General features: G+C 42.1%; 1 protein-coding gene across 8 annotated transcripts in view; it reads left to right on the top strand.

Annotated features, from left to right (window-relative positions):
• Window positions 1–27,920, top strand: part of gatad2ab (GATA zinc finger domain containing 2Ab) — a 122,137-nt gene that overhangs the window by 35,478 nt on the left and 58,739 nt on the right. For 7 of the 8 annotated variants that reach the window (XM_078556108.1, XM_078556105.1, XM_078556104.1 and 4 more), the window contains exon 2: window positions 18,887–18,954. In XM_078556108.1, coding sequence (XP_078412234.1) covers window positions 18,933–18,954 — 22 coding nt within the window. In that variant the 5' untranslated portion in view covers window positions 18,887–18,932. Of the gene's footprint in view, window positions 1–10,048; window positions 10,077–18,886; window positions 18,955–27,920 lie in introns of those variants that run through there. The other variant, XM_078556102.1, reaches the window with a different exon arrangement.

Here is a 27,920-nt window from a genome sequence, read left to right as displayed (position 1 = left end):
TTTCCATTGATAGGAAGGACAACAGCCAGAGGATACAGATTTAAGATCATTTGCAAAAGAATCGGGAGATGAGATGAGAATTTCTTACATGGGGGTTTGGCATGATCTGTAATGCACTGTCTGAAGGGGTGGTGGAAACATTCAGCAGTAACTTTCAAAAGGGCACTGGATACATGCTTGAACAGGCTAAAAGGAAAAAGCAGGGGTTTGGGCCTATTTGAATAACACTTTCAGAGTGTGCTGAGGACATGTGTCTCAGTTGAGGTGAATAGCATAGATGTATTTAAGGGGAAGTTAGGAAGCACAGGAGGGAGAAAGGAGTAGAAAGATTTGTAGATGAGGTAAGATGAAGTAGGATGGCAGGAAGGATATGTGGAGCATGGCACGGACCAGTTGGGCTGAATGGTCTGTTTCTGTGCTATGTATTCTGTGAATTCCACTGGAGCAAAGAAGATTTAACAGAAATCTTCAAAAATTAGGAAGAATTTTTAATAGGATGAATAAGGAAAGGTTATTTGCTCTGGTTGGGGTGTAGGTAATGAGGGGCTTTCAATTTAAAATAATCACTGTGAGGAGGGGCTGGAAAGATTTCATTAGAGTTGTTGGAACATGTTATGCTTTGCCAGGTACCATTACCTTTGGAGTCCAGGAAGGAGTTATCCCTGGTTTCCCCCTTTCTATTTCTCATCTACATGTCCCTTCACAACATCATCTGAAGAAATGGCATCAAGTTCCATATATTCACTGATGTCACCCATCTGTCCCTCACCTGCACACTCCTCTCCCCCTGGACTGTCTCCAATTTGTCACGCTGCTTGTCCAACATCCACTGTTGGATGAGTAGAAATTTCTTCCAACTGAATAGTAGGAAGATCAAAGCCATTGTCTTCAGTCTCTACCAAAAACTGTTTCTGAGTCACTGACTCCATCCCTCCCCTTGGCTGCTGTCTGTGGTTGAATCAGATCATTCACAACCTTGATATCCTATTTAACCCTGAGGTGAGCTTCTGACCTCATATCCTCTCCATTACCAAGACAGCCTACTTCCATCTCCATACATTCCTTATTTCAACATCGGTCTCAGCTCATCTGTTGCTGAAACCCTCATCAATGCCTTTTCAATTACTCTTAGACTCGACAATTCCAATACTCTACTGACTTTTGACTTTTTACTCTCCGTAAACTTGAATTCATCTAAATCTCTGCTGCCCATATCCTAACTTGCACTGTCCCATTCACCTATTACCTCTTTGTTCACTTACCTACGTTGACTTCCAGCCTGGACTGTCTCAGTTTTAAAATTTTCATTTTTGTTCTCAAAATCACTCTTGGCCCTGCTCCCTCCCATCTCTGAGCTCCTGCAGCCCTGCAATCTTCCTAGATCTTTACATTCCTCCAATTCTGACCTCTTGAGTATCCCTGATTTTCATTGCTCCATTATTGGCAACCATGCCTTCAGCTGCCTGGCACTAAGCTGTGGAATTTCATCCCTAAACCTCTCCACCACTATGTCCCTTTCCTTTTTTAAGATGTTCCTTAAACCTACCTCCACCTGTCCTAATGTCACCTTTTGTGGCTTGGTGTCAAATTTTGTTTGATCATGCTTCTGTGAACCACCTTGTGACAATTTACTATCAGTCACTTGGTAGTACAGAACTTGAATATTGCTGAAAAGAGAGACATTGCCAAAGCATTTTGTCTTGTACTCATCAGGACAAATGCAAGAATGCCAAATTTCAAATGATCAAAATGATTTATACAACAGGAGAAAAGGGTGGTGATTGGTTAGCGAGTTTTCTCTGGCTGAGGCATTGCCATGGAGAAAGCAGCGGGGAACTATAGGCTCCCCAAGCTCCTTGGTAATTCAGAAAAAAGCATAAGGCTTGAACATATTCCTTTTATTTGCGGAGAGTGGATTCCTGCATATGAATGTGTATCCCTGCATATGAATGTATGTCGTGATGTTAGATATGTAGGCCATATGCCCCAATGATTGGCTGATCAAATCCAACAGCTTGTTCCTTCGGTTGTTCATAATAGGTGGAGTACAGACCACGCTTGCAAAACCCAAAATAAGCCTTTAATGTTAGATGTGATTCTGCTACTGGACAACACTTGCTGAACAATCCTGGGTGTGCTAGTAGCTACACTAACAACCAATTTAACATAATCAGTTGCGCTCGTAACATGGCTCATTTACACTTGCTAGAAGTGACATAACAAATGGCTGCCTTTACCCTGCTGCTGTATGATACAATGTGGCTGTATGCAGTTTCTTTTCACACATCAAAGGATGTCAGTTTGAATTCATTTGCTGGTGTAAATACCAGGTAATGCAGTCAAATGGAGCTTAACTTTTTGTGGTCTAATTATGACAGTCAGATGGAAGATTTCCAAAAATAGAGGAGTCTGTGAAGCAGTTTCCCAAGGTTCGCTTTGCTTAAGCATGCAATTGTACCAAACTAACTTTGTTCCAAGGGATTGGACAGTAGTGGACCTTTGCAGTACCAGTCAACACCCTGGCCAGGATGCAGTTGTGAACAACATAGAACACAAGACCAGAGGATCAGTTAATTCGCCCAAGTAGGAGTTGGCGGACTCTCCGCTGGCAATTGTTTTAGTATCTTTAGTAGAGATCCTGATGATTGAATTTTTCTGAAGCATGGTCCATTATGGATGTAGGCTGAGGGAGGCTTGAAGAAAGCCAGAGAAGAAGCAAGTTGATGCCAATGGCCCTACTAAGACTATGGTGAAAACGAACAGGATGCGTTATGGACTTATGTTTGCAAAATGTGAAGGAAGTTACTGCTCCCTTCCAAGACTTGTTTTATTTTCTACCATGAATTGCAAAGTGTGTAGCATGTTTAGGGTTCTAAGAAATGTTATATTGAGCTGCTTTGAAAATTTGTATAGCAATACACAATTACCTATCACTATTCATTTGACATTTCCATGTTACAGCTTCTTGCGTTTCCTTTACTTGATTGGATTTTCACCTGTATTTCCCTGTGAGATGAAATTAAAGCTAGTGAAGTGCATCTCAAGCAAATGGTCGGTTCAGAGGCTTACAGAATAGAGTTCATAGAATGATTACAGCACAGGAGGAGGCCATTTGGCTGATGGTGTTCGTGCCGTGTCTCTCCAAGAGCAGCTGAGCCAGTCCCACTCCCCTGCCCTGGAGCACTGCAAATTTTCTCTCCTCAGATGCATGTCCAATATCACATTCAAGTTTGTCTTCACTATACTACACTACACAGGCAGTGCAAACTGGATCCTAACTTGCTGTGCAAAATAGTTTTTCCTCATATCATTGTTGGTTCTTTTGCCAATCACCTTAAATTGGTGTCCTCAGGTTCTTGACCCTTCTGCCAATGGGAACAGTCTCTCTATCTATTCTCTTTCGATACCTCATGATTTTGAACACTTCTATCAAATCTGCCCTGTCTTTCCTTCTCTAAAGAGAATGGCCCCAGCTTATCCAACTTATCCATGTAATGGAAGAGAGGTACAAGTACAAAGTGCCATCTTCAAGCATGGGTTACAACTTTCCCCTAATTAGTGAGCTGTCTGGCATGGAACTAAGTCATATGTTCCACAATTCCAGTTTCAATATACAGCCAGTGCTTAGGAAGAGCTATGGTAAGGATATTTTAATTGGCCTCAGTGGTCTCGAGTGGAAATCCAATCTGCCAGGCCTAGTGGTCCCATAGTTGTCCAGTGTGAGAAATACCCCTCCAACATGTTTCTAAAGGAAAATTGAGGAGTGATGGCAATGCCATCTGATTTGGAACAGTTTGTTTTCTATCTAAATGGGTTGCAGTGTTTATACTGGGAGAGATACCAGTGGACTTTGAGATGTTTCTATTTCTAAACTTTGCCTGATGTAGCTGGCTCTTATAGGCCCTGCAAGAGACTTGATTGCTGGAGAAAACAGGGCAAGAGCAGAAGAGATAGCAACTACCATAGCTCAGAGCTTATAGAGACCATATGTTGGTGAAAACTGAGGGTTTGGGGCTGGAATATAGTGGAAAAATCTTCTAGAGATGTCAGTGGTTCCCAAAGCATTCTCCGAAGAAAACCTTGTTCCGCCTAATCAGGCTTATTCTGCATCATGGAAACCTACCTGTTGTCCTTAAACAGTTTCTCCAGCAGATAAGCATCGTTTGATCAGCTTGTGTCCGTTTACTAATGATCTTCGGGTGCATTTCAAGTGCTGTTACGAGAATTTTACAGTTCCAGTCTAGCGGACAGTGATTTGTAAGAAGAGCACTGGTTGATGTTTATCTTTTCATGGGATCCGTGATGCCCAAGATGGATTGTAAATCACTCATGTTGAACAGTGTCCAGGAATAGAGAGGCCAGTCTGGGTACGGTTTACAGTAGGAATTGTAAGGTGGATTCATCACATGGGTGATTTACTTTGTGGGAATGGGGTTTCTGTCTATAGTTGGCATAGGTTGAGAGTGTGGGGGTGGGGGGGTGGGGGGGAGAGTGTCTAGATACTGCCATACATCATTTTTGAATTAATTGAGCTGGCCTTTGAAAAAATAAGTCGAATTGTTGGAACTCTTGTCTCTGAGACAAGGAACTATCTTGTAGAAGTGTGACTGAGATGACGCTGGTGGCGTATTTTGGTAAGGTGAGGAGGAACCCTTATTTGTCCTGTGCTCTCAATAGCGGATGGTTGCAAACTGGCTACGGTGCTTTGTTTGCAACATCCAAAGAAAATTGATTTTCCTGTTGGCTTGCAATTGGCTTCCTGTTGTTTGGCCCTCTGTGTGGATTCCTGGAAGAGGTTCCAGTCCGTCAATCATAACCAAGATTTTTTAGAACACTCATAACTTGGCCACTGATGCTACAGGCCCCCTCTCTAGCTGATTTTCCATTCCGTACACAGTTCAACATGTAGCTTTGGAGTTCCATGTAGTCTTTTCCAAGTCCAGTATCAGCAAAAAAGCACAGTTGACCTGCCCATCACAATCATCTTTCTGTGAGGCTTTCATTGTTAAGCATGATTTTGTTTTAAACTGACACCCAACATTAGTGTGTTCCAAAGTGTTCAACTGCTGCTGCTTCAGGTTTTAACTCCATTTTTATTTGTTGGTTCTCTGGAATGTGGATGACGCTAGCAAGACTGCATTTCCAACCCATCCTGGGTTGTTCTGACAAGTTGTATTGGGCCTCCTTGCTGCTATCCTTATGCTGATGATCATCTTCTGGTGATGAGTTTGGTGATTCCAGGACATTAACCCAGTGACATTGCAGGAAGTTAATTCAGAAGTATTAACTGCTGGCAATTAAGCTTCCCTAGTTATTTTTTTAAAATCCTGTTAGATGAAGGTTAAGGCATTGCTGTTCATACTGGAAGGAGAAATTGATTTGCTACACCAGCTTTTATGGAATACATGCAGCATGGGATCCACTTACAGGAGTGACTGTCGCTGCGGAACTCACTACAGCAGATACGTTATAACAGACATGTGACATTAATTGGCAAAAGGCAAGTTCATAATGGATACACAAAGAGTGATCAATATCTGGAATCTCATGCCGAATTAAAGTCTTGCTGTCTAATATACTTAGGCGTTTTCATAGTCCAGTGATGCCCCTTCTGATCAGAATTTTATATTCCATTCTTTGGACAGGGTCCCTCTTGGATCCCTACTCTTTGGAGTTTTATCAAGCAAACACCTGGTAAGACGAAGCTAGATACAGAGCATTTAAGCTGTTACATATCGTAGCAAGTGACCATACGTCGCAACAGTTATGATCAGACTTATTTAATTCAATCAGGACAATATGGTTTCATGTAACAATATAAAAATAATCGACGTACTATGCCTCTATCTAACAGTGGATAGTCTTCATTGACTTAAGTAAAATAGCTCCTAATTGCTGTCCTTCAATATCCTCAGCCTTGCCAAAGCTTAGCAGCTTCCTTTAAATGGTAACTGGCCACTTGTGCCTTGGTTTTTGTATTCACAGGAGGGGGATGGGATAAGGTCTGCCAGCTTGACCCTGCCAAGCACAAAGGTGTAAAGTGTTCCATTCTTTTGTGATATGGAAGTATAGCGGTATGTTACTGAACTAGTAATCCAAAAGCCTGGATTAATGAATGGGAGAGAGAATTCAAATCCTTTCACAGCAGCTGAGGAAATCAGATTCAATTAATTAAATAAGCAGCAGAATGAAAAGTTAGTATCAATTATGGTAACAATGAAACTACCAAATTATTGTAACCTATCTGTTTATTAATGTCCTTTAGGAAGGAAGTCTACCTTCCTTACCTGGTCTGGCCTCTGTGACTCCAGACTGACAGCAACGTGGTTGGGTGACTCTTAACTGTCCTTGAAATGGCTTAGCAAGCCATGCAGTTATATTCAGGAAGGTGGCTGGAGGGTAATTAGGGTTTGGCAGTAAATGCTGACCTTGCCAACGATGCTCATTACTCTGTAATGAATAAAAAAATATCCCTGAGCCAGACTAACAAGTTGCTTATTATTTACAGTCTATACAGAATTGCTATCATGATTTAGCTCATTAGTATTTCTGTACTGGTTAATTTTCCCTTCTCATTATTTTGAATATGCTTACTTTTTAATGTTGAATTTTAAAAACAAATCCATATCATAAATTTTGTCTGAGGAAAATGTTTGAAGTAAATTCTTAAATGTGAAACTGCCCTTGCCCTGTAATCATGATTTAGCTTATGACCAAGCTGTGGATTAATATTTTTTTATATTTTACTTGGCCTATTTCCACTTGCCCTTCTCTGCCCCTCCCTTAGCTCCTCTGCTAAATCATTCATCTATTCATTTGTTACCTCTATGTTTGACTATTCTAATACTCTCCTGGCTGGCTTCTCATCTTCCATCTTCTATATACCTCAGTTTATCAAAAATCTTGCCTGTATCTTAAGTCGTGTTTACTTATCAGCTGCTGTTGCTCGCTGACCTGTCTTGACCTCCGGTATGGCAAACCTCAATTTTTATACTCTCATCCTTGTTTTCAAATTCCTCCTTGACCTTGCCTCCGCCCCCACCGCCCACCCCACTAGGATGTCTGCACTCCTCAATTCCTGGCATCTTCAGCATCCCCAGTTTTCATCGCTCCACCATTGGGCAGCCATGTCTTCAGCTGCCTCTGTCCTAAACTCTTGAATTCCCCTCCCTAAATTGCTCTGCTTCTCTTTCCTTAAAGATGCTCCTACTTCTTACCAAGCTTTTGGTTACTTCTTCTCGTCTCTCTTTGTGGCTCACTGGTAACGCTTCTGTGAAGGACCTTGGTTTACTTTACTATGTTAAAGGGGCTATAGAAGCACAAGTTTATCCATTCTTTCAAAGCTAAAGATCTAAGTCATTCTAAACTTTCCACTTAATTGAATCCTGTGCATTTCTCCTATGGAATGGCTCCCTTTCTTGTGACCAGAAGTAAATGCACGGAGCAGCTAATTTTCTCCTTGAAGATCTGAGAGTTATCCGGATTCAGATGTAAACCCAAATCCTAAGGCTGAACAGAGCTATAGATGTTGGATCATTTTGACTCCTGAGCCTATTTTAATTCCTGAGTCTATACTATAACTCAGCAATTTAAAACCTACAGAAGGATTGTTAAAGCTTGCCCATTCATGATAGCTACAGTACTGGGGTACATACAGTTTTGATTGCAGCATCTGGGTCAACTGCACCTTCAGGCACAGAGAACTCAATGTTAGTTTTGCACCAAACAGCTGGATGATGCAGGGAGGAAAGCGTGGGTGGTGGCTGGGGAAGCAGTATACAGAATGGGGAAAGCAATAAGTACTCCATGCAAGAGACTGAGGGCTATATACTGGTTATGTTGATGAATTAGATTGATGAAGTGCACCTCTAGCAGCTTGAGGGGCTGACTTGGTGACATCTGTACTATTACCTGTACTTGCTGGTTTTGTCAACTCTCTCCAAACCAGCTAAGAAGGAAGATGAGAATGTTTTAAGCACCTCCCATAAGATCAGTGACTTGTGTTGGGACACTTCTAACAGTGCCAGCTCAACTCCTTTGCCCTTTTTCTAATCGGCCTGTATGCTGGATGTTTGATTTTTCTAGGGGGGAGTGGGGTGGAATGGAGAAGGGAAGGCTATCCGAACCAAGCCAGCCAGCTAACCTAACTTAGCTGATGTTCCCAATGGGTCACTTTCGAGTAGTGATTGTTGAAAAGTGATCAGGAGTGAGAATCTTTGATGTTCCCCTCCCTTCCCAGCTGACACAAAAGATGCCTACTTGCCCACTGTGTTCCTGAGATCAACCAAAGGACTTTTAAAAAATTAAATCTGCCAATTTCACTGATAAATCAGAAGTGCTTTGTAAACTGGGCTAAGCCAATTTGGTTGCAAGTACTTCAGGGCTCAGTTTTCCCCTTACCAACTCCTGTCTCTTCAGTCTCCGTACCCACCCACCCACCTCATCCTGCAGCATCACACCCTTTACTTGACAAGATGGAGTTGCCTGAGTCACAGCTGTCAGTTCAATATTAGTGATTGCACTTACTTTGTGGTGGGCCTGGTCTTGTGTTTTTCTTTTTTGCCCTTCTCCCATGGGACCTTTCACTGAGGGGGGAAAAATACTAGCAGAACAAAAGATTCTCTGCTTGATGGCATTCTCTAAGGGATAATAAGCATGTTTTTGTTTTACTGGGAAAACAGCACGGTTTCCTCCCATCCCCCTTTCTTTACTCCTGAAGGCATATACTTCTATGGATTGTCCTCTGGTATCTGGCCAAAGTGTTCATTCTTCATAGTTCAAACAGTGAATATTTCCTGTTGCTCAGCAATGCTCAGATTCCAGAAGGGGTTCCTGGACAGAGGTCAGGAGTTGGAGCTAAAAGCTATTTTTTTTCACCCCTCATCTGCCCACCCCTCCCCTGTCATTAGAAAGCTATTACACACCTTCCCCCTCCCCCACCACTACATACTCCATACCCTTGCTACTGATTGCACCTCTCCTTGGCCACCACTCCTGGCTAAACTAGATTGTTCACAGTCTCAGCATCCCCAAGCTGAGTTTCTGACCTCATGTCTTCTGCATCACAAAAGCCATCTACTTTCATCTATATAACATCACTCACCTCTGCCTCAACCTCAGCTCATCTGCTGCTGAAACATTCATTAATGCCTTTGTTTCCTCTATTTCAATGCTGACCGAGCTGGCTTCCATTCTCCATAACCTTTTGTTCACCCTAAGCCCGCTACCTGTATTTTATCTTGCACTAGATCCTTCCTGCTTTTCCATCACCCCAGCCTTGCTGACCTACATTGGCTCCTGATACACTGGAACACATCAAATTTAAAATTCTCAATCTTGGGTTTAGGTTCCTTCATGTTGTTGCCCTTTTTCTCTGTAACTCCCTGCAGCCACCCATACTCTCTATGCCTCCAACTCCAGTTATTTTGCATTACCCACCCACCCCCAATACTTTTGTACCAGATTCTCTGGCATACCCCCACAAGCCTCTCTGCCCGTCCGTCTCCATTGCTCTGGCATATCTTCCCTAGGTACCTCCATGTTTCACCTCCATTATTTCTTTTTGAGATCTCTGATTTTGACCAAGCTTTTAGATCGCCATCTATTTATTTTTCCCCTGATCATGCTTCTGAGAAGTGCTTTGTGATGTTTTCCTATGTTCAAAGTGTTTTGTCAGTGCAAAGCAGAAAGTGGTAAGAAGTTGGAACGTGCTGCCACATGAAGACGAATTCTTTGGGATAAATTGTGCATTTAAGGGGAAGTTAGGGATTGGGTGGGATGTGGCTGTTGTGGAGCATGCACGAGTTGGGCTGCTTCTCTACAAGCCTTAAGTTGTTGCTCTGCACATTTCATTCCCGTGCTGTGTACTGTCTCTTTAAGAGAACGGGTTGGGAGGGGGCGGAGGAGGGAGTCCGCGCATGCGCATCGTGCGGCGGTCCACCTCGAGTACCGGGGACTCCTTCCCCTCGCTCTGTGACCACGGCTCCAACCGGGGTTCGGGAAGGGGAGAGAGTGGGGAGGGGGTGGGAGGGGGGAAGCGTCTCCAAACCTGGCCAGACCGCCACATTGGGCCGCCGGTAGGTGCGGTTTGTTACATTTAGTGACTTGTAGTGTAATTTAAAGGGACCCCCCTTTCCTTCTCTCTCTCCCTTCCTCTTCCTTCTCCAGCTTCTGCCACTGGGGAGTTTGTGCTGCGGGAAAGCCCATTGCAGAGTCTTCAAAAAGAAACTGCTCCAGCACTCACCCTTTGCAGGTTCCCCTGAAAGGTTTTGGAGGGAGCCTGGAGGAGGTTTATGAGGTGGGAGGACAAGAGACTTGTGTGTTGGACTTTTTCTTTGCTGCTTTCCCCCTCCCTTCTTGAGCCCCAATCGTGGCACAACCCGGCTGGCAGCCAGACCTCGTCAGTGTCAAAATAAGAGTCTCTGTCTGTCTCACCCATTCTATCACATGCTCTGGGTTATTGAGACTGGATGCTGTTCCAGGACTCAGTGTAATTGTCAGTGTGTTTCTTTCTGTGGACCATTGTATATCTTTTTTAAAATGATGATATTGATGACAATCACAGAGCCTCTGTTGCTGTTCTTAATGTCTTTGTTGTCACAGTTCCCAATTTCTCCCCTCACCCCTCTTTCCCCTCCTCCCCAACCCCAGATTTCTCTCCTCCTTCCTTTCTCCTGAGGCTTACTGGCATGTACCAGCATAGTATATCCCCATTGAAGTGCCCAACTGCCTCCTGCACATTGCCCAGGTGACTGTTTTTCATGCCTTAGCTTGACAATTAATGTTTGCAAGCCGTTTAACCTGATGTCCATGTATGCACTTTCTGAATATCAGAAATATTGGCTGTTTTTCCATCCTTTCTCCTCTGCTTCCTCCTTTTCTCTTCCACTCTGGAAAAAACCCAGAGGAGACAAATCCTTTACTAATGCCCCACTGCTCTGATAGAGATCACTTCACTCCACACAGACTGTGGATCAAACCTGTGACTCTTCCCGGTATATATGGCATGCTACCATGTTCTGTTGCAGTTAAATCTTAGTATGGTCATCTTCTCACATATATAAGATGGAAAACGGACTATTACTTGTACTATCTATTATGTGAAATGGTTATAGGTAGAGGCTGCCAATCTGGAAGCTTGTTGGGATAGCTCCAAGATAAACTGTTTACAGTTATTATTATGAAGTGATTTGCGCTTTCCCTATTGGCTCTTATAAGGCATTTCTTTTATGTTCATTTCCTTCCTCTAGACTTTCCCATGGCATCCATTCACCTCTGGTTGTGGGCATGGGCAAATTATCTGGTCTTAGGCCTCTAACTCCAACTGCTTAATTTTCCACAATGTAACTGGAGTAACTCTCCCCTTGTTACAGTGTGCCCGCTGTTTTCCTCTTTTTTCACACAACTAACTTTGCTCCTAGAAAACTGTAGATGTCAACCCATGACATTACTTGAAGATAGTAATGTGTTTGCCTCACACCAAGGCTTCAGCGCATAATCAAAATGAGGACTGGTTGCATAAACTAGCCCTGTATTCCCTGGAATATAGAAGATTAAGGGGTGATCAGATTGAGGTGTTTAATATGATTAAAGGCATTAATAGGGTTGATTGAGAGAAACTATTTGCTCTGGTCGAGGGGGTCCAGAACAAGGGGGCAGAACCTTATAATTAGAGTCAAGCCATGCAGGGTGATGTCAGGAAGCACTTATTTATACAAAGGGGAGTGGAAATCTGGAACTCTCTTTTCCCCAAAAAACTGTTTAGGTTAGGTCAGTTGAAGATACCTAATTGAAATTGATAGGTTTTTGTTAAGCATGAGTATTGAAAGGTGGGTAGATGGAGTTTTAAGATAGATATGAGCCATGATCTAATTGAATGGCAGAACAGGTGGAGGGGCTGAACTCTCAATTTAGAAGAAAGAAAACTTGCATGTTTATAACATCTTTCATGACTTAATGCTGGATAAGAAAGATACAGCCCATGGAATAACTCTTGTGAAGATTCATCAGCATGATGGCAGGAATGAAAGGGTTATGAAGAACGTATTAAAATATTATGACTTTTTTCTCTTGAGCAGAGAAGAGGTGACTGAAGTTTTCGAAATTGGTAAAAGCTTTGAGAATTAAATAATGAGACATTTACTAAAGGGTGGAGAATTGGCTCGAGGCATAGACAAGAATGAAAGGGATGACAAACATTGACTATTAGAATATGGAATGCTCTATCATTAAAAAGCTGTTGAGGCAGAAGCTGTCACATCATTTGTAAAGGAAGAATATTCAAGACAAAAGAGCAAGAGAATTGAGATTAGAGCAGATGGCTTCAATCGTCAGCACCGGCACTGATTTCATGGGCTGAATGTCCTCTTTCTGCTCTGAGGCAGATTAAGAGGCTTTGACTCAAGTCATCTTCCATGTTCTTGTAGGCAGGAATTGGTGGCCCACACGGCAAGCAGCGAATAAATATTTTATTTTAATGGTTGTGGGCAAGTAGAAATTTGTCTGGCCTTGACATAAATCAGACAGCATCAGATCAGCTGTACATTATACGCAGCGTCAGGTAATCTGATTCACAGGAATCAATAGCATTGAATATTAGGTGCTGAGTAGGACGGGCAGCTGATTTGATACCAGCCATATCATGCCATCACTCACGCCAAATTTCTATCCTGCAGTGTCTGCAGCATTAAATTAATTAGAAATTGCATTGGTTTTATAATGTTGCAGGCTTGATTTCACTTGGTAGATTGACCTAATTCCATTTTTCCTGTAGCACTTATGGGTCTTTCCCACATAATTCAGAACTTTTATAACATAAATTGTTATAACGATTTTAGCTTTAACATTTAAGAAAAAACCATGGCGTTTAGGCCAAGAATGATAGCAGCGTAAACTCTGTCTCCTGACGCACTCAGCTGGTCGTAACTTCTAGGTCAGGTACAATGGGAATAGTTCTCATTATCTCTCCTCTCAATCCCCTTCTTCCCCCAATCCCCTAATATAAGCCTAAATTTAGGCTGAGGGATGAATGTACTGATGGAGGTGAAGCACTCAGTGTCTGGCAATTCTCTCTTTCTCTCTCCTCTGTCCCTGATCTCAGCTTCACCTTGGCCAAAAAAAAACGTTTTAGGCATTGCAACTGGAAGAGTTTTCCTTCTAGCCTGGATGAGAGATGATGGCTTCCGTTCCAAGTGTGAGTGGTGCATTCAAATGTCGGATAGCCCTGGGACCTGTGGCACCTACTGCAAGGTTCTACCAACATCCAGCTTCAAACCAAGTTGATATAGGCAGTTGTCTATATTTCCATTGTATGCACTCAGCAAGTGAGACATTGATTAGTGCATTGTTGGAAAGGGATCACAGTGCAATTGGTGAGTGGCTTTATCTTTGTAGCTGTTGAAATTGGTTGCATCTCCTGGCACCCACCTCCAAAATTATTTGTTTTTTTCTCTCTGCTGAAGGAAAAGGAAGCAGTATTTATTATTTAATTTTGGAATATGCTTTAACCTTTGAAAATTTCAGTATTGAAATATAATGAAAGCTAGAAAGGAAAATTAAATTTCAGGAATTGAAGGTATCAAGTACTCTTAAAATTGAGAGTAGTACAAAACTTTTGAGTTTTCTGATCTAGTTTCTAAAACATCGCAGGGAAAAGCTACTGTGGCCCTCAAAAGGTTAAGTGCAGCCATTTTGTTTACTTTGTCAGAGGCCTAGTCAGTTAACCTCTTAGCCATAGTTGGGACAGACTAGATTAATGAAGCTTGTAATCTTAAGGCTTTTTTTTGGACATGGTCTGGAAATTGTGGCTGTATTCAGCATTTGTAGCTTGCTTGTGAATTGTTTCATTCTGGTGTGTTTTATTTACAAAGCGATGACTAAGAAATATTTAATACCAATTGGGTGTCCTGTTTGCAGGGGAAGAGAAAGGTGCTTTAGAGTAAGCTCCAATTCCTTTTGGCTGTACGGTCAGAAGCAGATGTGTTGAAATACATTGCAAAAGGAAACAGTTGGTTTCAATTTCATTTTGGAATGCTGTAAGGTCTATCTGGGAAACTATAGACTGAATCCCACCCTCCCATTCTCTGCATCAACTTCCCTCTCTGGGTGATTTCTATTTGATTCATTTGAATTGTTTGTTCGGCTGAAGATAGATATTTTATTGCAATGCTCCTCCATTTGATTGAGGAAGGACTAAGACCAGCCTGAGCAGAATGGTGTGGTTGGGGTGCGGTGGATGGGGGTTGCAGGCGGGCGTTATGGGTCGGTGATTAGGACAGGGACAGAAAATGCTCTATCTTAGAGCTGCTGGAACTAAACAAAACGTTCTTGACTCAGTAAAATATTAAGGTGTTCTCAGGCAGTCCCTGATATCCTGTGGTAAGAATAAATATATGAATACTTCAAAGAAATTCTTTGGGATAAATTGTGAAGCTGCATTTGTTTCACTGAATTGTAGCTGGTGATGAAAAGTGTGGCATTTCTGAATTAATGTTGCATTTTGACATTTTGTTCTGCTATGAAGATTTGAGTTCTCCCCTTCCAGAACTGCTGACTAGTGCTGTGCTGCGCTACAGTCCACCAGGTACAGCTGCCCTCTGGTACCTTGCCTAAGTGGCCGCTCATCATCTGGCCACCATAGGCAGTCTGAGCCCCGTAGCACCCCAGCAAATGCATTCCCCAGTAGGTGTCATAGAATAGAGAAGGTCCATCTTGTCTGCCTTTGTTATTCCAATTATTGCCCCATATAATTTCACAGCACAGAAGATGATCATTCAGCCCATCGTGCCTGAGCAGGCTCTTTGGTAGAGCTATCCAATTAATCCTACTTTCCTGATCTTTTCCCTAGCCCTTTATTTAAAAAAATCCCCTTTAAGTATTTTTTCAATTCTCTTTTGAATGCTACCATTGAATTCACTTCTACTCTCATTCAGGCAGTGCATTCCAGATCATAGCTCACTTTGGTAAATAAATGTTCCTTCATGCCACCTCTGGTTTTTTAGCCAGTCACGTTAAATCCAGTTCCTCTGGCTGCTGACCCTTCTGCCACTGGAAGGAGGTATCTGCTATCTGACTGATATCTAATGATGCGTTTCCCCAAGTTGCTCCTTATCTTGACCCTTTTAGGATAAAATTTATTTGCCCCACCACCTGACTTAATTTTCTCCAAAAACAAACCACCAAGTGCTTGCATCTTTGCTGAATCTACATTGGGAACGTAGGAACATGAGGGGACCGTTTAGCCTCTTAAGCCTGTTTTGCCATTCAATGAGATCATGGCTGATCTGTATCCTTACTTGATCTGCCCACCTTATTTCCGTATCCCTGTATATCCTTGCCTGACAAGAAGAGATCACACTCAGATTTATAATTATTAATTGAGCTAGGATCTGCTTTTTGTTGAGGGGAGGTTCCACACTTCTACAACTTTTTGCATGGAAAGGCCTGGATCTGAATTTAAGGATCTGAATCTTGTCATAGATTCCTCCAGCAAAGCAAAATTCCTTTCAAACTCTTTTTTTAATAAAAAAAAACCTCAATCTTTCCTTCCACCCAACTCCCCTCAATCTGTTGCCTTGTGACAGTGGAAATCGTCCCAATCAATAGAAATGTCTGTTTTTCTTCTCCCCCATCACAGTTGTGCCACCGTACTCATTGTTCTGTTTGAAACTGGCTATCTCAGCACAGCCCAGGGATTGAACCTGGTTGTGTCGCTGGCCTGTGGTTATCTTCCACAATCTTAAAAATGAAATGTGGCTGAACCATGCTCATATATCTTAGAAGTTGCGGAAATTTTGTGATTTGTCTTTACCGCCACTGATCTCTGAACCGTCCAGTAGCTTATATGGATGAGATTTCATTTAGGATCATGCAATGGGTATTTGAAATTACATAGTGGTTAAAACTATCAGCATCAGCATTTGAAACAGAAAGGATGGGTTACTATTTGTGAGACCATTCCTCAGAACAAAACTCATCCTTTCCACCTGCTTCGATACTCTTCTCCATTTAACTGTAATGTCAGTTGATCGTATATGGTACACAGCTATGACCTGTTTTGGTAATTCTGATCTGACAGACCTGCTGCTTATTACCAATGTTGTGTTTAATTTCTGCATTTTCAATTTCTTTCTCATCACTGCAATGAATAAAATTCCACTGTCTGCTTGCCCTTGCCTCTATTCTCACTGACCACTGCAGGTTCCCTTTCCCTCAAATGTCAAATTCCAAATCTCTCTTCTTACCTTACATTTCCCACTGCCTCCCTGCCCCCTCTCTCATCCTCCCTCCCTCCCCCTCTCTCTCTCTCTTCTCTCCCCCCACCTCTCTCTCTTCTCTCTCTCTCTCTCTCTCTCCCTCTCTCTCCCCCCCCACCCCCCACACCATTCCTGATCTTTGCAACCCCCTCCAGCCTGAGGCCCAACTTGTTGCTTTTGTTTCTGATTCTGGTTTCCTGTACGTTCCATCTTCCCGTGCTCTACCCATCAATGTCAGAGCCTTCAGTTATCTCAGTCTAACTTTCAAACTCCCCAAATAAACTTTGCTACCTTGTAGCCTTGCTCACTGTCTTTAACAGCATTCTCAGACTCTACCTTTTTTGACTCTTCACTCTCCTAACTCTTTCGCCAACAAGCCATCTGTTTTTCCCTTATGATTTTTCCTATGTTATAGGCCTTCTAGTTATGCATTACTGCTTAAGGCCTCTGCTCTGGGAACTCATTAGAATTGGCCAAGTTGTTCGGAAGAGTGGATTTTGACCTGTGGAAAAGTTGGGCAGGTTAACACTCCTTCCAGTGTTAAATACTCACTCTATATTGCTTATGTTTCTGAAAGCCTATTCTGTTCACCAGCCTGGTTCAGTTTAAATTTCAAACTAGCTTTTAAACTGACATCAAGCGGAAAGTGTAATACTTAGATAGTTTTCTAATAATTTTAATCCACATCTCCATTGGAAGGTTTTGTATCCAAAGTATCTTGTGATTTTGATAACCTAGCTTACTTTGTATTTTTCTCCAAACCCCCCTTCTAAATGCATTGATTCATGCAGGAGGTGTGCCTACAGTGCCTTTCCTATTCTTTGTGCACGTGAAACTCCAGAATGGAAGGATCCTCAGCAAGCCTGCCCTTAATAATGATGTGTACATAATTCGCTGCTGGGTTAGTGACTACTTCCTCCCTCAACCGAGAAACATTAAGACCATTTTTTTTTTTGAAGAGGTATTTGATGAGCTGCCTTAGTAACTGCACTTTTCCAATTATGTGACAGGATTATGGAATTACGTTTAGGCCGGACTGGCTAAGGGTAGTATTTTGGAGAGAGAAACAGTTAACGTTTCAAGTCCAATATGATTCTTTGGAACTGAAGAACATAAACTCTGTTTCTCTCCCCACAAATGCTGCCAGACCTGCTGACTTTTTCCAGCACTTTGCGGATAGCATCTCCAGTATTTTGCTTTTATTATATACTTTTCCTTGAAGGGCAGGAATACACTAGTTGGGTTTCTAGGACAATCCAACATCTTGATGTGAAATAACTATGGCATTTGAACTCATGATCTCTAGATTGTCTGTCCACTAATATGACCACTGCTGTGCCTATTGTGATACCCAATCTCTTCCCTAGCTGAAGTTACCTAATAACTGACTAGAGAGCAAAGTCTGGGTGCTTTCCATAACTTAATTGCTTGTTGTCAGGTTCACTAAGCCCATCTTTCTTTAATGCCTCTGACAATGTCCACAAAAACAGTGATAGTTTTGAATCAGCCATGTGACTGAACACTATGCTTGCAATGCAGCCTCAACTGATGGTCGGGCAAGATCAGATCTGTAACAGCATTGCAGCTCCATTGAGTGTGATTCCTCATGGGATGACCAATAAGTTCACATCACTTATTATCAGCGAAGATTCCTGTCCTTATGAATAAAGATTATATTGTGTTTGGAAGCAGGGAATAGAGGAGGTTGTTTAGTGGAAAAGGGTGAAAATACCAGCAGATCTCCTTGTGTAGTGCCCTCACAATCACTACCAACAAACTCCTAAGGGAAGCAAAACTTCAGGAAGAGAACCTGTGACCAATTTCAGGGAAAAGAACTGGTGGAAATTTCTTCAGAAATTCCTGAAGCAACCATGAGGGGAACATGATTATCTATGATGAATTGCTATGGATGGTTAAAATACGTCTCTCTCCACACTCCTATCCTCTTTTGTCCCACCTCCCTCACTCCCTCCCCACTGTCCATAGGCCCGAATTTTCAATTTTCCTATGAAGTTCAAGACCATTAAATCAGACCCAAAGATCTCTGGCTGCTCATCACCCATATATTAACTCAGTTTTTTTCTCATGGAGTATTGCTCCTACGTTAGAGAATAGACTTTAATATCAACAGACATGAGATCATTGTAAGAGAAGGGGAAAAAATTCACCATTTTCCAAAAGCTCTTTTTGGGGGAGTGTTTTCTCCTTTGAGTAAATGCTTAATGATGGACGCTCCACTTTTGCAGTGTTCCAAAACAGTAGACTTAGATTATTGCCACTTAAAGTGCTTATATTTTAATACTCTTTGTCTACTGGACTAAATCACAGGCTTTCCTACAAGGCCATTTGACCAAGCCAGTGGATAGGTATTTCATTAATTTGTTCCCGAAAGACCAATTACAGAACTCTTCGAGCGTTTTAGAACTTCAGGCAAACTTCTGCAATATCTGAGTAGGGAAGGCACAGTCTGGAGTAGCAAGATCCCAGGTTTGACTTTTGGTCTGTGGTGAGTTGGGAGTGCTATGCAGAGCTTCTGTTATATCGGTAATCAGTTTGTATTGACTATCTGTCAAAGAGAAAATTGCAAATATCCCTGTCAAAGGGCTAAAGTTTTTTTTTCGCTTTCAAACTAGGTGGGGCAATAGCTACTCTGGAAATCAAGGCCCTTTGCCTGTGGAAATGGCTCTACAAGACTTGCCAGGTGAGTGAGTGATGAGTGTATTTTGTATTTGTTTGTGTCCAAAGTGGTGGTACTTGCAAGAAGTTAGCTAAATTAGTGACAGTTGATTTATTTTATATCTTGACAAGGGTGCAGCGCCTCACTGAGTTTGGCCCTTGCGGTTTATGACCTCACCTAGTTATTGTAGCTCTACACTCAAAAGCCAATTTCTTCAAAACTACTTTTGATTTATTTGCCTGTGCACCCCCATGCATAGCAAATCTGCCAATGTACACAAATTACCATCAGTGTGGAGCAACGGAGCCCTATATGTCGTGTTCTGTGGGTCCCGGAACCTCCCTTGAAGTGCAGTGCGATTGCCCATTTAGCATCTAAATGCTGCTGTGCCAGACCTGGGAATTCTGCTCATGAAGGAAGCATCCTGAGGTGAAGCTACACTAGCAGCTAGGCCTCCTGCATTTTACACAGCCTGCAGAACTCAGACTAAGGATTCTGATGAGTTAGACAATATTGGGAGGAAAGTATACTAGTGTTAAGGTCTCTGGAAGTATTATGTGGTGCAATTTCCAGTCGTTGGTTTGTGAAAGGGCACAATGTTCCATAATGGTGTGGTGTAATAGTGAACCAAACAAAACTGTTGAATAGTGTTTCGATGTGTGTTTAAAAAACAACAATCTCATATCAATGGGTCTCTTGGCTGCAAGACTGAGCAATCCCTAACAAGCTTGCAGTTCCATTGTAGCTGGACACCAAGCTGCTTATGCAATGTGGTTTTTTTAACTTTGCCTCTACAGGGCCAGTACTAAGAAAATTCATTTGGAACAAGGTACTTGAAGTCTGAGGTGGTGCCATGGAAGAATGGTTGAAGGGGTGTGAGGAATTAGGGGAATGTAACTATGCTGTGAGCTCTATGGCTTAGCTTCTCTCTCTTTCTCACCCTCAAATTTTGCTTTGTTTTTTCAATTGTCTAGGGTGGCTTTAACCAATCCATTCTCTCTTCCTCTTTGCCCTAAGCTATATTTTGGAGAGCATTGTACTCATGGAGCTGCTTGTCAGTAGCAGGGATTTTTAAAAATCCTATTACATGGCTATAACACATGAATACCTTCAGCATAGGAGAAATGTTCTTGAAGTTGCTAATCACATGTGACCTTCATTACTTTATTCAATTTAAATGTTCATTAAAAATTACCTAGGCATACATTGACAGTACTAAAGGCACAGTCAATTGCCCAGAATGAGAGCAGAACTGCTCCGGTTAAAAAGAAATGGCTCCTGCTGGTGAAATACTTGCGCAGTTCTTCAGCATAAAGGTCTTGTCTCATCGTTCACATGCAGGGGAGAGGGAAAGTGGATGGCTCCAGCTTCATTACTGAAGCTATTCTACTCCTTGAACTTTGGTACGTCTAGAATTTAAAAACTGATGTTATGCTGGGAGCTAACTGATGAGACTTTTCTCTGTGCCAAATCTAGTCCTGATCCTGTTTTTTTTTCATTCATGTGAGATATGTGCATTGTTGGCAAGGCCAGTATTTATTGCCCATACCTAATTGCCCTTGAGTAGGCAGTGGTGAGCTGCATTCTTGAACTGTTGCAGTCCATGTGTTGTTGGTACACCCACAGTGCTGTTAGGAAGAAAGTTCTGTGATTTTGACCCAATGATAGTGAAGGAACGGTGATATAGTTCTAAGTAAGCATGATATATGTCTTGGAGGGCAACTTGCAGGTGGTGGAGTTCCCATGCGTCAGTTCCCCTTGTTCTTCCAGGTGGTAGAGGTTGCTGGTTTGGAAAGTACCATTGAAAGAGCCTGAGAGTTGCTGCAGTACAACTTGTAGATGGTACACACTGCTGCCACTGTGTGTAGGTGGTGGAGGGAATGCATGTTCAAGACGATGGATGATGTGCTGAATAACCAGGCTGCCCTGGCCTGTTTGGTGTTGAGCCTCTTGAGCTGCAGTCATTCAGGCAAATGGAGTGTATTTCATGAGGCTCCTGACTTGTGCCTTGTAGAGGTTCAAAAGGCTTTGGGGATTTGAGAGATTAATTACTCGCCACAGAATTCCCAGCCTCTGACCTCTTCAGCGACTGCATGGCTGATTTAGTTAATTTCTGCATAGTGGTGACCCCTCCCCCCGCACAAAGATGTTGATGGTGGGGGAATTCAGTGATGATAATATCATTGAATACCAACGAGAGATAGTTAGACTCTGTTGTTGGAGATGATCATTGCATGGCACTTGTGTGATATGAATGATACTTGCCACACTTATCAGCCCAAGCCTGAATGCTGCCAGGTCTTGCTACATGTGGGCACAGACTGCTTTAGTAACTGAGAAGTTTCAAATACTACTCTCAGTTCCTCAGTGTGAGTCATCAGTGTACATCCCTACTTCTAACTATGTTATGGGAGCAGCTGAAGGTGGTTGGGACTGGCACATTTCCCTGAGGAACTCCTGCAGTGATATCCTGGATCTGAAATGATTGGTCTGCAACAGTCACAAGCATCTTCCCTTGTGTTATGTATGACTCTGATCAGTGGACATTGGATTTGTCCTGCTTTTTCTGGAGAGGACATAGCTGGGCAATTTTTCACATTATCAGGTAAATGCCAGCGTTGTATCACCGTACAAAATGGTACAGAGATAGTTGCTTGGTTGTACAGAACTTGAGTATTGCTGAAAAAAAAGAGACATGCTGTCAAAGCTTTTCTCTTGCATTCATCAGGACAGATGCAAGAATACCATATTTCAAAAGGAACAATAATTTATACTGCATGCAAAAAGGGTGCTGATTGGCACATGCACTCTGATTGAGGCTTTGTCAGGGGAATGACAGGGGAACCAAGAAATAGTTTCACCTAGTGTGGGATCGCTTAGCTCTTTCTTTAACATGCTGTTCCTGCTGTTTTGCGTGCAGGTAGTCCTATGCACCTTCACCATTTTTAGGTATGTCTAGTGCTACTCCTGGCATGCTCTCCTCTGTGAGCCAGGATTGGTCCTCTGACATGATGATAATGGTAGAATGAGGGATTTGACAGGACATGAGGCTACGTGTGGTTGAATACAGTTCTTCTGCTTCTGATGACCTATAACAGCTCATGGTTGCTCAGCTTTGAGTTGCTAGATCTGGCCTGAATCGATCCCATTTAGTATTGCTAAAGAAAGACATGCTGTTGAAGCTTTTCGTCTTGCACTCATCAAGACAGATGCAAAAATACCAAATTTGAAAGGGAACAATTCATACCGCATGAGAAAATGGTGCTGATTGGTTGACCAGTGGACACTGGTCGAGGTGTTGCCATGAAAAATGCACCAGGGAACAGTTGTCCTCCTGACCTCTGCAAGCAGAAAGAACATGTCCAGACATAGCACCTTTTTCAGTTAAACAAAGGCATGGGGACAAAGTTTCCTGATGCATTTCCCATGGCAACACCTTGACCATTCCGAGTCGGCTTGCCTCCTTTGAATTTAAACAAAAGCTTGGGGGATAACTGTTCCTTGATGCATTCTCCATGACAATGCCTTGATCTATTAGAGTGCACGTGCCAACCAAACAGCACCCTTTTCTCATAGAGTATAAATTACTGATCACTTTGAAATTTGGTATCCTTGTATCTATACTGATGAGTGCAAGAGAAAAGCTTTGATGGCATGTCTCTTTTTTCAGCAATACTTAAGTTCTGTGCTACCAAACGACTATTTCTATACCATTTAGTACAGTGGTAGTGCCAAACAAAACATGATGGAGCATGCCCTCAATGTGAAGATGGAACTTGTTCTCTACTTGGAGTGTGCAGTGGTCACTCCTTTCAATACTGTCACGGACTGATGCATCTATGCTGGGTAAATTGATGAGCACGAGGTCACGTAGGTTTTTGCCTCTTGCTGGTTCTCCCGCCACCTGCTGCAGGTTTAGTCTGGCAAATATGTCCATCAGGACTCCGCCAACTTGGTGCTATTGTTGTTGATGGAGCTTGCTGCTGAGACTTCTGCACTTAGGTCCACTGACTGTTTCATTCTTCCCATTCTGTGTGTGTTACAGTTTCATCCAAACATCCTCTCTCCCTCTCATTCTTTCCCACTCTTGCCTCCTCAATGTTAATCCTTGTGCTCTCCTTCCTGTCTCCACACCCCCAAACCCCTACCACTTATACCAATCTAAGAAATTTCTTGACCAATTTTGATTTTGGATGGGTGTATGGTGGCAATTATTTAACTCAATTCACCATTTGTACAACATGGCACCCTCTTAAATACCTTGCTTGAAGTGCTTGGCGGCAGCATTTCTTTGTAAGCAGACAGCACAAGGACTGTAAATCTGACTTGAATGCCTGATATTATGATCAAAAATTATAGGCTGTTTGGTTGTTCCTCATCCCGCTAAGGTGTTGTCTCTTTTTCTTCAATTTGATGTAGTCTCCTTCCCAAGTGCAAAGTGAGTAGTATTTTAAGTTTCGTATACATGGGAGGAGTGAGGTTAATCATGTTTATTTAGTTTAAAATTGCAAAACATGGACTAGATTTAAGACAGTGGCCGTCCAATAAAAATCGCTGACTTGCCACAATCATCCAGGTAAATGGAAAGTATTCTATTACATTCCTGACTTGTACCTTGTAGATGGTGGACAGGCTCTGGGGAGTCAGGAGGTGAGTTACTCACTGCAGAATTCCCAGCCTTTGACCTGCTCTTGTAGCCATTGAATTTATATTGCTGATCCAGTTCAGTTTGGTAACCCCCCAGGATGTTGATTGTGGGGGATTTAGAGGTGGTAATGCCATTGAGTGTAAAAAGGGGAGTTGGTTAGATTCCCCCTCAGCTACGACCATTTAGTAACCAAGGAACTAAAGCACTCACAACGATCAAAAATACTTGCATCTTCTGACTATAGCTATACTGTTTTACTAACAAATTCCAACAAAGTTTAAAGTCCACATTCACATGTGATGCGAATACAAGTAATAAGATCACAGTACAAGTGATGATGGCTGTTGCTTATAGCTTTTTTTTAACTAATCAGAAATGCAATTAGCCAGATCTGGATTCTTAATTTACCACATTGGGGACAATGTATTGGACAACACTGATTTAGAAAAATGACATGTAAAATTGCTTATTTAATCTCAGCATCTATTGTGTCATTCATCCATACAAACCAGGGAGGTCAAGGTCAATCCATAAGTTGTGCTGAGTTGACCGATCGCAACGCTACCCCGACTATGTTCCTTTCCAGCTAGGCCAAAGGGTAAAGTTAGCATTCATGCTTACTGAGATGTGCATGTGTTGTTATGACTTGTATGGTTAAAAGGCTGCCATTCCTTGCTAACTTGAGCTTGCCTGAAATATGGGCTTTTTTTTTAATCAGAATACTGACATACCCCCCCAACTTGATACTGTCCTCACCTGGTGTGTGTACATGTACAGCATGGGTCACTGGTTAACAGTAGTGAATGGGGTATCCGGTTAATTTATTTTTTCCCCCTCCAGCCTCGGTCCCTAACCTTTCTGTGGTTAATTATTCTGACCCTCCTGCTGCCCCAGGAGAGATTAACTGACTTAACAGAGTGCTGAACTCAAACCTGTACCTCCTAACCCCAATGGCACTATCAAAAAGACCATCCCTTTCCACCTTCAATGCATTGCCCTACTCCGCCCGCCTCGGCACAACTGTTGCTGAAACACTTGTCCACGCCTTTGTTACCACTAGATCTGATTATCCCAGTGCTGTCCTGACCAAACTCCCACTTTACACCCATGTAAGCTTGAGATCATCTAAAATTGCTGCCCAAGCTCCAAGTTCCATTTACATCACCCCTGTGCTCACTAACCAATGTTATTTCCCGGCCTGACAATACCTCAATTTTTAAAATTCTCATCCTTATTTTTAGAATCCCTTATTGGCCCTCGCCCCTCCCTATCTCTGTAATTTCACCCAGCTGTAAAATCCTCCGAGATCTCAGCACTGCTCCAATTCTGGTCTCCTACACATCCCCAATTTTAATCACTACACCAGCGGTGACCTTGCCTTCAGCTTCCTTGGCCCTAAGCTCTGGAATTGCTTCCCTATGCCTCTTCACCTCTTACTTTATGATGCTCTTTAAAACCTAGCTTTTGGGCACTGCTCCTTGTGGCTCAATGTCAGATTTAATTTGATAACGATCCTGTAAAGTGCCTTTGGAGGTTTTACTATGTTAAAGGCTCTATATAAATGCAAGTTGTTGCTAATAGGCATTCAAGTCTGCTGTAAATACCTGCTTGGATTCCTTGGTGTTGTCACTCCATTAAGCGATCAGAGCATCTTCCTTTTCTGAGTTGACTGCCTTGTACCTACTTGAATGATGACACAACATAGGGATGTTATTGCCTGGGCCACATTTATTTATTCACTGTACCTTCAGAGAGACTTGGCTCTAGATATGGAGACTTAGCTTGGCTCAGTTTTGCTTTATTCCACAGTAAGGTCAGATAAATCAATAATAGTTTTGTTTAGATATGCTTATTTCTATCAGTACAAGTTTTCTTCCTGTATTAACATAAAAATAATGAATATGCTATCCCGCCCCATTTCTGTGGATTGTTCTGCTTGATTTAAACTAGCTGCTCTTTATGCGGCTCTTTTCCTTCAGACGCTTCTATTGGAAAAGCAAACCTGCCTTTTAGGTGTTTAACTCTGTTTTATTTCCGACTGTTTGGTCAGAAAAAGATGAAACACTTCAATGTTTGGTCAGAAAAAGATCAAATGCTTCAACACAATAATGAAGAGAAACTACTGAATTGATTATTATTTACAGTTGACGAGGAAACAGTCAAAACTATCTCATTAGCACCTTCATTACCAATTAATCAGACTTTTTTATAATTGGCAAATAATATTATGCATTCAACACACAAAATAGTCCAGGTGACTAAATTATGTATTGCTATTAACAAACTATTAGGAAAACCCAGAACTGGAATTTCTATGAGTTTGATTTGTCTGAAATTGAACACTATTTATTGGGACTGGACAGTACATTTATTTTGAAAGATTAAGAGCTGTGTTGCAGCATATCAAAGTTAAAATAAGCAACCAGGAACTAGTAATTTGGTAGCACTAAGTTTGGATTTTAAAATGTCCCGATATTATAACTGAAGGGAAGACTGAGAGAGCTATAAAGATTTCGACAGCTTTAAGGTCCTGGAAGAATGAGTTGCTGAAGAAGACAGTGTCATGAATTTTGATTTTAACACCATTGGGATACAGAGAGGTGGTAGAATGGAAAACCTTCTATCCATATTTTTTAACTCCCACATTTGCTCCCAGTGTGACAAAGGATCAGCATGAATGTTGAAAGGATTAACACCAAAGCTTTGAGCCTAGCCCCATGTGAAATTATAGTTCAAATCAAATAGGATCACAATGTCCTAACATGTCTTCCAAAGTTCAGCTGTTTCAGACCACTGAATTATTCCTCCTTTTAAAACCCAACTAAACTCACTTGATTTTTGTGACTGCAATGGAATATTGTTCAGAATTGTGTAACATCTGAATTGATGGTTTACATATCCAAGCAGCCTTGCTTTTACATACGTAGTGGGGCCTGTATACATAGCATAAATATCTTGGTTCGTTCTTGTATGCTAAAACCAAATATGATCAAAGAGATGCATCTACAATTGAATTGATAGCCATTTATATTTCTTCATTTCCCATTTTCCACACCCATTTGGACTTTGGTTATTGTGTGATTTGGTTTCTGGAAAACACCTACTCAGGATGTGCAAAATGACACAATGTGATCTGCCTTGAAACTGGACTTGAGAGCTAGTAACCCCACTAATGAAGGACACTGTACTGCTTACCTGTTTGTTCATTACACAGCCCCAACCCCATCTTTAGTATTGAGTACATTTTGCTTTATTTGGATTTTATCTGCCTTGGAAGGTTGTCAAATCTCTGGTAGCTAACCTGACTGTTCCAGGTTGCAATTCTAGAATGAAAGTGAGGAAATTAACCAGCAAAGGTTGTATAGGTTATCAGTAACAGATGAGCATGAAAAGTACATAAAATGCCTGTCTGAATACAGCTCCAACGTTTGATTTTGAGTTGCCCAAGCAAGGACGTAGCACTCTGCTTTATCCTCAGTGAAGCACATTCAGCCAGTAGGGCATAATTTCACATAGGAAAATGGCACTGAAAGGGACTGAGTTCTGAAGTTGCCTGGGTTCAGAGGGACAACTAGAGAGACAGAGGATGAATTCTGAACAGCATTATACTGATGAGAACAGGCACTGTTTGGTTTGAGACTGGTACTGCATTGTACAAATGGCTGCATGCCAAGGAGGCCACCAGGTGTCCTCTGTGGGTGCAAGGGGTTAACAGTACTGGTTAGTATGTTATGCTGTGTCCTGCATCACTGGGAAGGAGAAGGAGGATAGATCACATCTTTATTTGAATAAAAATGTTCTTCACACAGGTTAAACCAACTGATATGTCTGTTCATACAAGTGCTGCTGAACATTACATCTAGAGTAAGGGAAATGTTAAATATTTGATTGCTGAAGTTTGGGTCAAAACAGGTGCATTGTCTCCCTTCAGCTGTGCACTGTGCTGTCCCTGATTCTTTCCTCCACACTCTTTCACCCCCATGCTCCTTTCCTCTGCATTCCCCCCACACCTCGGTCCTCTTCCTCTGCTCCCTGCTTTTCCTACACCCCCCCACCCTCCCACTTGACCCTCGATGTCATCTCTTTTCCGCTCTCCCATTTTAAAAAAAGCATTTTTCCTTTGTGTCTGTTTTCTGCCTGTATTGTGCATTAGTTGCGTTAGATGTTCTATGATGGCATTTGTAGTCCTTGGGCTAGGCAAAAGGAAAAGCACAGCCAGGGGTCCAGATTCTCTAAATTGGAAAGAAAAAAATTGCCAAAATTTTTACTCAATGAACTGAAAGTGCACTCTCTGAATGAGGAGAGGAAGTGTGGATTGTATTTCTATATTGAAGGGAGAGGA

Source organism: Cetorhinus maximus, chromosome 13 (assembly GCF_964194155.1).
Source record: "Cetorhinus maximus chromosome 13, sCetMax3.hap1.1, whole genome shotgun sequence".
In the NCBI taxonomy this organism is placed as follows: Eukaryota; Metazoa; Chordata; class Chondrichthyes; order Lamniformes; family Cetorhinidae; genus Cetorhinus; species Cetorhinus maximus.
The sequence above is the reverse complement of the archived record's forward strand: the minus strand, read 5'-3'. Positions and strand labels throughout refer to the sequence as shown.